The sequence below is a fragment of the Aquarana catesbeiana genome, linkage group LG11 (assembly GCF_042186555.1).
Source record: "Aquarana catesbeiana isolate 2022-GZ linkage group LG11, ASM4218655v1, whole genome shotgun sequence".
Taxonomy (NCBI): Eukaryota; Metazoa; Chordata; class Amphibia; order Anura; family Ranidae; genus Aquarana; species Aquarana catesbeiana.
The window spans coordinates 120,088,302-120,100,813 of record NC_133334.1 but is presented as its reverse complement, the minus strand read 5'-3'; the positions used below and the strand labels follow the sequence as shown (position 1 = coordinate 120,100,813).

Sequence of the window (12,512 nt, the reverse complement as noted above, 5' to 3'; positions counted from 1 at the left end):
AAAAACAAACACATTTTTTTCTCAGTTTAGGCCGATATGTACTCTTCCACATATTTTTGGTAAAAAAAAAAAAATTTGCAATAAGCGTATATGAATTGGATTGGCAAAAGTTATAGCGCCTACAAAATAGGCTATTGATTTATGGCATTTTTATTATTTTTTTTTTACTTAGGTTTTTTTTTAACTTTTTTAGTAATGGTGACGATCTGCAAATTTTTTTTTTTTAATCGGGAGTGCGACATTGCGGCGGACACATCGGACACTTTTGACAGTATTTTAGGATCATTGACAATTATACAGCGATCAGTGCTATAAATATGCACTGATTACTGTGTAAATGTCACTGGCAGGGAAGGCGTTAACACTAGGGGGTGATCAAGGGGCTAAATGTGTTACCTAGGGAGTGATTCTAATTGTGGGGGGATGGGACTGACTAGGGAAGGAGACTGATCGGTGTTCCTATATACTAGGAACAGATGATCGGTCTCCTTTCCCTTGACGGGGCATGGATCTGTGTGTTTAAAGCACCTCTCCTCTCACTGCAATGTGAAAGCCCGAGTGCTTTCACACTGGAGCGGTGCGCTGGCAGGACGCTCAAAAAAATCCTGTAAGCCGCATCTTTGAGGAGCTGTAGGAGCGGTGTATACACCATTACATTGAAATCAATGGGCAGCGCCAACAAAGCGGCGCTGCAGCAGGCGCTTTTAACCCTTTTTCAGACATTAGTGGGGGTTAGAAGTGCCCCGCTAGCGGGCAAAAAGCACTGCAAAAACAACGCTAAAGCGCTGCTGAAAATAGCAGGGCTTTACCGCCGACACCCGGGCGCTGCCAGTGTGAAAGTGCCCTTAGGGTGTCTCCACTGTGGATGAAGGAGCATTGGAGACGCCTTTGGAAAGCAGCGTCGTCAGTCTGGGACAAGGGTAGTGTTAGATGCACTGCCAGATTTAGATGGATTTGACTAACAAATTAAACCCAAACATCTGCTGACACTTTTTATGTTGTAACAGCAACAGTTTTTATTTTTGGGATAAAGATTTGAACATACATGAATAAAAGCTGACCATTGTACACACCACTGTCAATGTTAAATGGCTTGTCTCAACCCTCTAACGTCTACGTTTGCTGTTCATTTTTGTTTTTGGGTTCAATAGCGCTTTAATCTCTTCCCTTTAACCACTTTTAAAAGTTCATTTTTTTGGACTCAGTCTTTAGTGTCCTAGCAAAAGCTAGTGAACTGGAAAGAGTAGAGTACCACCCAACCTTTGTATAATTAATATGAACCTGTGCCACTCCTGCTAAAGAGACCTTGAAGTGAGTGATCTTTTTGCCATTGACCTTCACTCTTCCTTCATGCATCAGTAGTAGAGGAGCAGCTATCAGTGTGCAGTTTAAATTACTAGAGGAGAAAACAAATCTCTGCCATGGCGTGACCAAGGACCCCAAGATGGCCTGGAAGAGGAGCTCAATATTTCTTTCTGCACTTATTTTCAGGATGTGATAAAGAGATGAATTTTGATATTTTTTGTAGAACTATGTTAAATTTGCAAAGTTTACAAATCTTTTCTATAGTGGTAACTTGACATTTATGACATTTATGTCAGATAAATACAAAAAGATATACAAACTTCATTCAGGTTATCAGAACTTTGCAATATTGCTGCAGTGTGTCTTTTTTTATTGCAGGGTTTTACTTCGAGTGAGAATGCTGTACTATCTCAAACAAGAAGTGATTGGTGCTCACAGCATGAAAGTTCTGGAGGGAGTGGATGTCAGGTAACTTGATGCCTTAATTCAGTCTTGCTAGTGTATATTGAAGTTTTTGCTCTTGACTGAGAATTCATTAAATTGCGAATGCACTGAAATTCATGGTATCCTTCTAACTTTAGCGTCTGCTATTGCAGACACTATTCTATTTGGACCAAAACAATTCTTACATTTCTGCTATGGGCATGTTTAGTCAGCAATAGCATTGTTATTGCTTAAAATAAAGTATAATTTATGTAATTTTTAGGGTAAACATGGCTTTCTTTTAATGATATTATTCTGCAAAAAAAAAAAAAAAAATGTCTATGCAATCCATAGACAAAAAAACATAATCTTATTTTAAAAACACTTTTTTTTTTTTTTTTTTTTTTAAATAACACTTTTTTTTGCAATTTATATCAGTGTTAGTTAAAAAAAAAAAATAAAAAAAACTTTGTAGTTAAATAGTATACATTTATTTTAGTTTTGTCTCATAGAATTAAATTTTAAAATGATGGTTTTGATACAAAGCATTGCAAAGTTACTTACAAATAAAACAAAGGCTTTTTGTTTAAACGGAGTTCCGCCTGCAAAATAAAATTAAAAGTCAGCAGCTACAAATACTGCAGCTGCTGGCTTTTAAAATAAGGACACTTACCTGTCCAGAGTGCCCCAGATGCCATCACCCGAAGCCGACCCATCCCTTGGCTCGGGGTGGAGGCCCCGGCATCTTAAGTAAGAGAATTAGGAAGTGAAGCCATGCAGCTTCACAGCCTGTTTCCCTACTGCGCATGCGCGAGTCGCACTGCGCGTTCTGACTGGTCCCTGCTGTCTTCTGGGACCTGTGTGTCTCCCAGAAGACAGCGGCGGAGTCGGAAGAGGAGCTGGACATAGCGTAAATCACCGCAGATTCTGCAGTGATCTTTCGCCGGAAGTGGGAGCAAATACCTGTATTAGACAGGCATGTGCTCCCCCTCCCCCCCGAAAGATGCCAAATGTGACACCGGAGGAGGGGGGAGGAACCGGATAAGTGGACGTTCCATTTTTGGGTGGAAGTCTGCTTTAAATTGTGTGCATTTTTAATGCCATATTACAGTTATTTATATAGATATATATATATATATATATATATCTATATAATATTTGACTGCTGATCTTTTTCAATAATAATATTTTAACTTTTTTTTTGTTTTTTTTGGATTTTGTTCATATATATATATATATATATATATATATATATATATATATATATATATATATATATATATATATATATATATATATATATATATATATAATATATATATATATATATATATATATATATATATATATATATATATATACGAACAAAATCCAATAAAACATTAAAATATTAATATTTAAAAAAATCAGCAGACAAATATTAGCCAAGTAGAAAGGGATTTAGTTTGAGCTAATGGTTAAGGGTTAGTTAGGAAATTAAATATAAACCATTTTTTTTGTATGTATTTTTTTTTTATTTGCAAGGTTGCTTTAACTGACAACATATGCAGGTCAAAGATCACCCTTTTGATCCCATTCACACTTAGTAGCCAAGAGCATGCTCAAAGCTCAAACTGGTTAATATAATATAAAAACAGTGTTTGAGATAAAATGCCTTTCTCTAAAACTGCAATACTGTATGAACATATTCATTATAATTTTTTTTTTTTTACCTATTTATTTTATGTCAGATTGCGCCTGGCTACATGTTTTTGGTAAATGTACCTAAAACATTACTCAGTTCACTTTTTTCTAGATCTTTTTCTTCATCTACTGATGGTCACCGAAATTCAGAAATAGTTGAGTTATACTGCCGCCTACAGGAGATGCATACACTGGCAAACAGAAAAAGTTGGAAGCCATCCCCTGTACCCTTCCTTTACCCAATATGTATCAGGTTTTTGCGAGTGGTCTAGCAGGATGGGTGCCTTTTTATCCGCTCTGTTGTAACAAAAGTCTAATGGTTTGTTAGCTTTTCCTGATTTGGTGTATTTTTTTCTTCATTGGCTTCAGTCAAATCCCTATGCCTGAGCATGTCTTTTTATATACCAGCCATCCAATTTTTATTTCCTTAGCACTAGCTTTGGGGGTCATGGTTGGACCCCGCTGGACTGGATGTGCAGGGCTAGCCTGAAATGTAACCTTCATGCACTGGGTTCTCTTCATTGAGGTGATAACCAGAACTCTGTGCACTGTCTTAACTGCAGAGCAATTTCTAGGTCAAGAGTTGTGACACAGCCCCAGCTGTGACCCTGTCTGTGAGTGAATAAGGTTGGTCGAGCTCAAGCACCAGGAGCCAACTCATTTGCACTGATGGGAACCAGCTACCTCGGATTTTAGAATACACAGACCTTGCCTCACATTGAGGCTAGTTTATTACTGCTGTGCAGAACAGTAAATCTTCCCAGAGGTACACAGAGTTCGATGTCTCCTCCATGTCCACAAGGACCTCTGTGTCCACTCTGGACTCTTCTGTTTGTTTGTGCTCAGCTACTGGAGTAGTCTGCCCAAAAATGCTGTAAGCATACTCTGATACTCATGTCTGGCAGAGTCTATCTCTTATCCTCCTGAGCCCAAATCAAACAAGATCTGTAGCTACTTCCAATTTAGAGTCTCAACAGTCAATTTCAGAAGAGGCTGGTTGTTGGGTCACCATGGTCTCCTGCAGTTGACTCTGATATAGAGGCGGGTTGTTCCAAACCATATTGATGCAGTGCACATCACCTAGACATCACCATAGCAAGATTCTAGAGGATCAGCCTGCCGTTCCCACCTTGGGTCTTTTAGCACTCCTGCAGACCTTTCCAGCTTTATGATATAGTAGTTATGGCATCTAACAAGCCTCAAAGCTCGTGTTTCCTATGGGACTGATGTTTTTACTTATCATTGGGCATTCTGGTTACATGCATGTGACACTCATGAATTGTCCAACGAACATCTGGCTCACTTACTCTTGAAGAGATTACGTCTTAGGGCCTGCTCTTAACACTGTCATTAGCAACACCATGCGTGCCCAAAGTGTATTCTTGCCTCAACACAGGATATCTGCAGAAGGGTCACAGAAATCCCACTGTTTTTCTTCTTTTACTTTTGGCAGTAATTATTTGTAGGCCTATAGAGCACTAAAAGCCCACTAGGGACCAAATCCAGAAGCCTGGTAACCCCTCTGACCAACCTTCTGTGTGAAGGTGTGCTCCAGCTTCTAAGGTGGACTGCGCTGTGTACATCCAGACGTATCCTTGTGTAGTTTGACAGACATTTGGATGCTCAGGACACTGCTTTTGGACCATTGGTTAACCCATTGTGTGCGGCATCTTCTTCAAGTGCCTCTCATCTCCCGCCTTTTTCTGCTGCATTCGGCAATGTCTCCCCCTAGATCTCATTGTGTTCTCCGCATCCCTGGGACTCCCCATTCCTGTGAAGGTGGGAACTTGGCCTCTAGAGTTGCATCCTAAGACCCCTTTCACACCGAGGACGTTTTTGCAGGTGCTATAGCATTAAAAATAGCACCTGCAATCCGCCCTCAAACAGCTGCTCCATTGTCCCGCTTTCACACTGGAGCGGTGCGCTGGCAGGACGTCAGGAAAAGTCCTGCCAGCAGCTTCTTTGGAGCGGTGAAGGAGCGGTGTGTTTACCGCTCCTCCACCGCTGCTCCCCATTGAAATCAATGGGGCAGCTCTGCGATACCGCCAGCAAAACGCTGGTCCGGCTGCGTTTTGCGGGCGGATTTAACCCCTTTTCGGCCACTAGCGGGGGGTTAAAACCACCCCACTATCGGCCGAATAGCGCTGCTAAAACAATGGTACGCAGCGCTAAAAATAGTGGCGCTTTTCCGCCGACGCCCCCCACGGCTCGGTGTGAAAGCCCTAACTGTGTTGTTCTCTCCTTCAGAGAATTTTGTATCTTCAGATTCTACTGTACCCCTCACCGTTGTTAGTACCTCTCTGCATTCTTCCTCTTTAGAGGATTCCTTGACTTACTAAGTCATCCAGGAACAGTTTTTCTTTTTTTACTTTTCCTTGCCCTAAGGCTGGGTGCAAACCGAGCCGAATATCATCCATTATCAGTTGAATCAACAGGAACCGGTCATTCGGTCAGTGTGTACAGCTGGCTTTCCTACAGAAGCTGGTCTGCTTTTGCCAGAAGGATATACTGGAAAACCAGCATCCAATCCGCACTTGTAGCCAATGGCTGCAAAATTGGTGTGTTTACACAAGAACAATGAGGCACCATTCATATTGGTGTGTTTCCAAATATAAGGCAAACTGCACGGAAAATGCATGCTTTGCCCTGTTTTCAGAAACTCTCTGCCATAATCTGTAGCATTAGATTTACTGAATATTATGTGTGGCCCTTTGGTGGTGAACTCGGGGCCCTCTTTATCAGGTTGACCACTATTGCCTTATGCCCTGTACACAGGGTCGGATTTTCCGAAGGAAAAAGTGCGATCGGATTGTGTTGTCGGAAATTCTGAAAGTGTGTGGGCTCCATCGGACTTTTTCCATCAGAATTTCCGACGCACAAAGTTTGAGAGCAGGCTATAAAATTTTCCGACAACAAAATCCGATCAGTTAAATTGCGATCGTGTGTACACAAATCTGACGCACAAAGTGCCACGCATGCTCAGAATAAATTAAGAGACGAAAGCTATTGGCTACTGCCCCGTTTATAGTCCCGACATACGTGTTTTACGTCACTGCGTTCAGAACGATCAGATTTTACGACAACTTTGTGCGCCCATGTGTATGCAAGACAAGTTTGAGCCAACATCCGTCGGAAAAAATCCATGGATTTTGTTGTCTGAATGTCCGATCAATGTCCGATCGTGTGTACAGGGCATTAGAGGCTTGTAGGGTAAAAAGGGAACATCATCTTGTCTTGATCTCCCCTTTTCTTTTTTCACTCTAGGTCCTCTGTAAGCTCTTTCTTGGTATCTGTTTGCTTAGACTTAGATTAAAGGAATTGTAAAGGCTCGTTTTTTTTTTTTTTTTTTCCCCTAAAAATAACAAAATATGTCTTACCTGCTCTGCGTGGTGGTTTTGCACAGAGCAGCCCAGATCCTCCCCTTCTTGGGTCCCTCTTTGGTGCTCCTGGCCCCTTCCTCCTGTTGAGTGCCCCCACAGCAAGCAGCTGGCTATGGGGGCACCTGAGCCAAGTCACAGCTCCCTGTGTCCATTCAGACACGGAGCTGTGGCCCCGCCCCATCCCCTTTCTCTCCCGATTGGCTGGATGACTTTGACAGCAGCGGGAGCCAATGATGCAGCTGTTGTGTCTCAGCCAATCAGGAGGGAGTCTCGGACGGCAGAGACATTTGTGGACATCTCTGGACAGAGATGGGGCTACGGGAAGTATTGGGGGGCTGCTGCACACAGAAGGATTTTCATCTTAAAGTGGTTGTAAACCTAGTTACAACAGTTTTAAATACAGATAAGCCTATAATAAGGCTTACCTGTAGGTACTGGAAATATCTCCTAAACCTGCACGGTTTAGGAGATATTTACCATATACTTTTGCGCCAACGTCATCGGCACATGCACACTGAAGAAAGGTCTTGCAGTTTCTAAAGGGCCCATGCCGTGACCGGCGGCTCCCGCGACTCCGGCCAGTAACAGAGCTGGAGTACACGGCCCTCGGAAGGAGGAGGGGTGAAGATGGATGCGGCCACCAGCAGGAACGTTGTAGGTTTAATTTGCAGGTAAGTGCAACCTAGTGGGCTAATATGCGATGCATACTAGCCCATTATGCTTTTACTTTGCTGGGGAAAAGCATAATGAATGCATTAAGATAAAAAAAAAATTCTGCCTTTACAACCTCTTTAAGACATCCAGATGATCCCCACTGGCCAAGAAGTCCCTGCTGTAACTCAGCAGTCTTAGTACAACCACAGAGGTTCTCCGTTTGTAGCGTTGCCTTTTTCAGTGTGGTTCCAGAAACTGTCAGGCCCCTGTCACTTCAAGGGATCCCATTGCATGTTGGTTCCTTGAGGTGGATCCTGTTGGACATAGTGTAGATGTTGTAAGACCTTCACCCTGGGAAGGTTTGGGAGTCTTCCCTGTGTCAAAATGTGTGACCTGCTCTCCATTCTGGACAACACAGGGAGAGTACTACCCACAACTGCATGATTTCTCTTAGAGATGTTGCATTGTTACCTGCTTCTCATCAATCAGTAGTCCTTTCCTGGAGAGAAAGGTTTGCACACTGGGTGCACCTCATCCCCTGTTTGGCATGAAGACATTGTTCTCTTTTGGGAATAGAAGATGTCTGGAGACCTTTACAGGATCCGATCTTCTGGAGCTAGGACTGATTTCTTTCGCAAATCTGCAGCCTTCTGAGGAGGTTTCTCCTGATCCCTTCTTCAGTTCTGACCCGTCTTGGTTGAACATTTTTAGTTCCTTGCTTTTACAGCTTGCTTCACTGGACTGAGCGGGTCAGATGACTTGTAAGAACTATGTCTTGTTTTTGATTAGGCAGGTCATGTAGAGTACTTTTCTGTCAGGCCCCAAAGACACCTTTTGGGTGTTTTTTTAGATGGGTCTTGCTTATTCTCCCACTTATCTGTTGTTTTGGGTTCACCAGCCTAGGTTCATGGTATGCCCCACACCTGTGTTTAATTCTTCTGTCCTGGTCTGAGCACCAGGTGGATCCTTGTAGCCTCCTGTAATTGTTGGTAGACTTCCCAGCTTGTCAAAAAACGTCATCTTCATCTATTTTAGATTTGGGTATTTGTCCTCCTGATCGAATGGTGTTACAGATGTTTCCTGGCCCCTTCTAGTTTTGTCAACTGGACTGATTTTGAATTACCTGTTTCTAAAGTCCTGTCTCCCTCAGGGGTTGACAGAGAAAATAAGATTTCACAGTAAAATCTATTTTTCTAGTCCATTGAGAGACCGTTTCCCACCCCTCTGTGTTTTTTTACCAGCACTGTGTACTGCCTGCATACAAAACTGAGGCTTGCTGGGTAGTGAAAGGGGTAATATAAATGTTGGCTTACAACTTTTATATGTTTGCTAGTGTACCAATCTACTGTAGGTGGCAATATACAGTAACCCAAAATACAAATGCACAAACCATGTTTTTCTATGGTGAGCCAAGCACATACCACGACAAACACCATATAGAAGTAATTATTGTTAAATAACACCCTTACGGTCAGATATCTAGTTTAACTTTTTACTAAACCTTTTTTCTTTTCCATTACAAACAGTGAAATCAGTCTATGGGTTCCTGAGCCAGATCATTCGGAGTTACCTGTGGACTGGTGGGATGCTGAAGCCGATAAGTCTCTTCTAATAGGGGTGTATAAGCATGGTAGGTAGAATGTCTGTCTTTAGTTTGTCCCAAAGATTGTTAAAACAAGTTTTTGGTGAACTTAAAGTAATTGTAAGGGTTAGTTTTTTTTGTTTTGTTTAAAATAACAAACATATCATACTTACCTCCACTGTGCAGCTCCTTTTGCACAGAGTGGCCCCGAACCACTCTTCTGGGGTCCCCCGGTGGCTCTTGCGGCTCCTCCCCACATCAGATAACCCCCACGGAGTAGCGCTTCCCCGAGGGGGGTTACCTTGTGGGGGCGCTCCCAAGTCAAGAATTCAGCATCCATAGCTGCCGAATGTATGACTCGGCCCCGAGTCATATATTAAAAAAAAAACAAGGGTTTTTTACATTCCATGTAATAGGAATAAAAGTGATCCAAAAAAATGTAAAAGGAAAGTATAAAAATAAAAGAAACAATAAAAAAATGTAAAGTGCCCCCGTCGCCACGTGTTCGCATGCAGAAGCAAACGCATACGTATGTCTCGCCCACGTTTGTAAATGGCGTTCAAACCACACATGTGCGGTATTGCCACGAACGTTAGAAGGAGAGCAACAATTCTAGCCCAAGGCCACCTCTGTAAAAATAAACTGGTAACCTGTAAAAAATATTTAAAGTGTCGCCTATGGAGATTTTTAAATACTAAAGCTTGGCGCCAGTCTACAAGTGTGTGCAATTTTAACTCTTTTGCTGCCAGAGCTGCTTTTTTGTTTTTTGCACACATGCCCGCTACGGTTCTCTGGGAGTGCAAAACAAACAAAGTTGCCAGGATAAGCAGTAACCGCCAGAGGTATCTAAGGTCTCTGTACTGAGGGAATAAAGAATCTCAACGTGTGACAGCTTCTGTCCTCCAATGATGTTTTGGGCCTATATGCCACTTCCTATCGATGGTCTGATGCTGACCTACTGACGTGGACTCAGGACCTGCCATTTCCCACTAGGCTATCCAATTTAACAAGCTCTGTAGGCTTGGGCAGTATAAGCCTCGCCAAGTCACTACGATCCGGTAAGCCTCCCCCTATCTATGGTGGTGGTAGTTCTGACTATTTTTCCACTGTAAAGGTCACATCGGTGGTTGGACTGTCATATATATATTTGGTGGAACGGATATATATTTGGACTTTACCTGCAATATATATTTGGACTTTAATTGTCACTTTATATTTCGAGTTGTGTTTGTGGTGCAGTCACCACATTAGTACACCATTTTTTTTTTTTTTTTTGGTGGATTCACATTTCACTATTGTTTGAATCTTTATTACCTTGATGTGTTTATGTTGAATGTCACATTTTTACATTGGTTTTTGCAATTTTAGCGCTGCACGTTTTTTCTACATATTCACATTGTTGCTTTTTGTCTACAGCTGTGCCGGCTGCTAATTTGCAGTTTCACAGCGCAGTATATCTTTCTTTTTTCTTTTAAAGGAAATGACATAGCCCCGCCATGTAAACACCATTTTTCCTGCAAGAATGACCTGCCGGAAAAATGGAACTAACGGCACATGCGCCAATTACATCATTGATTAGAAAAGGATAGATTACACAGAAAGGGATAAGGTAGGAAGCGGTTTACACAAAGCAACAATTTCACTGGGTAGGAAAGCTTGATATGGTGGAAATAGCACAGGATGGATTTACTACCGCTTTAAGTAGCAGAGGGGGTTGTTAATCAGATTCAGCTGCTTTGGTGTTAATTTAATTTTAAAGATGGAGGCCACTGACATTTTTTTTCCTACTCATCTTTTCTGACTGTTTTTTCCTAGTTTTGCATTTGGCTAGGGTCAGTGTCACTACTGTGGCATGAAGCGATACCTGGACCCTATAGAGAATGCACAGGCAGTCCAACTCCTCCAGGATGGCACATCAATAAGTGCTATTGCCAGAAGGTTTGCTGTGTCTCCCAGCACAGTCTCAAGAGCATGGAGGAGATTGCAGGAGACAGGCAGTTACTCTAGGAGAGCTGGACAAGACCATATAAGGTCCTTGGAGCTCGATTGGCACTTGCCATTGAAGACCAGAATTGGCAGGTCTGCCACTGACGCCCTGTGCTTTTCACAAATGAGTGCAGGTTCGCCCTGAGCACATGTGACCGATGTGAAAGGGTCTAGAGAAACCGTGGGGAATGTTATGCTGCCTGTAACATTGTTCAGCATGACCAGCTTGGTGGTGGGTCAGTGATGGTCTGGGAAGGCTTATCCATGGAGGGACACACAGACCTCTACAGGCTAGACAATGGCACCCTGATTGCCATTGGGTATCGGGAGGAAATCCTTGGATCCATTGTCTGACCCTATGCTGGTGCACTGGGTCCTGGGTTCCTGCCCGACTTCATGTAGCAAGAGTATGCAGCTACTTCCTGGAGGATGAAGGAATTGTCTTTGAATTCAGCCCTCTGTTCGTTGATCATTCTAATTTCCATCAAACGGTGTGACATCCTTTCATTCCTAACACATTACCCAGTGCAGTATAGATAGATATCCAGCATGATATTTTCTTTCTCGAACATCACAGGACACAGAGCCACAGTAATTACTGATGGGTTATATAGGTATCACTGGTGATTGGACACTGGCACACCCTATCAGGAAGTTCAACCCCCTATATATTCCCTCCCCCTTGCAGGGATGCCTCAGTTTTTACGCCAGTGTCTTAGGTGATGGACGTGTAAAGATGTCCTGTGCTGAGCTCCAAAGGGAATATCCTAAGATCCTATACTGGGGCAAGCCAGGCGAACCGGATCCATTCAAAGTGTCTTTTCATGGCCGAATTGAATGGTACCCGGGCCTCGTGTCCGAAGAAACGAGGTTTTACCCGTAATGCTTCTCTTTTTAGAGAGCTGGACCCCGCAGATCAGAAAATGGCTTTAAACTTCCTAATTTCTGGCGAGGTGCTTTACGGTCCCAGAACTGTTGGATCCCCCTACTGATGGGGGCCCCAGTCTCTGACGGTTTTTTCAAACGGCGGTTCTCACTGATTTACGCATTCCCGCCTATTCTGCTACTACCACGACTCCTTCGCAGGATCAGGTACCTAGACGACCTGCTCTTGATAGACCGGTCTTTTTTCAGTCTTTTTTTATTTGTTGCGCAAAAAATAGAAACCACAGAGGTGATCAAATACCACCAAAAGAAAGCTGTATTTGTGGGAACAAATTAAGGGCTCGGGGTATAGCTGTCATAGCATACCTAGACGACCTGCTCTTGATAGACCGGTCGGTAGCCTCTTTGAATGGAAACTTGAGGACCACGGTCAGGTATCTAGAACACCTGGGTTGGATCCTCAACTTAGAAAAGTCTTTCCTAAAACCAGTAAGAAGACTGGAGTATTTAGGTCTGATTATAGATACAAGCCAGGAGAAAATATTTCTACCCCAGGCAAAGATCACTGCTTTGAGAGAGCTGATTCTGACAGTAAGGACCAAGAAGGGTCCCTC

The 12,512-nt window shown here is 42.8% G+C and overlaps 1 protein-coding gene across 5 annotated transcripts in view; it reads left to right on the top strand.

Annotated features, from left to right (window-relative positions):
- CHD9 (chromodomain helicase DNA binding protein 9) overlaps positions 1 to 12,512 on the top strand; it is a 343,123-nt gene that overhangs the window by 271,196 nt on the left and 59,415 nt on the right. For all 5 annotated transcript variants that reach the window (XM_073604968.1, XM_073604966.1, XM_073604967.1 and 2 more), the window contains 2 exons: positions 1,684 to 1,773; positions 8,972 to 9,075. In XM_073604968.1, coding sequence (XP_073461069.1) covers positions 1,684 to 1,773; positions 8,972 to 9,075 — 194 coding nt within the window. The remainder of the gene's footprint in view (positions 1 to 1,683; positions 1,774 to 8,971; positions 9,076 to 12,512) is intronic.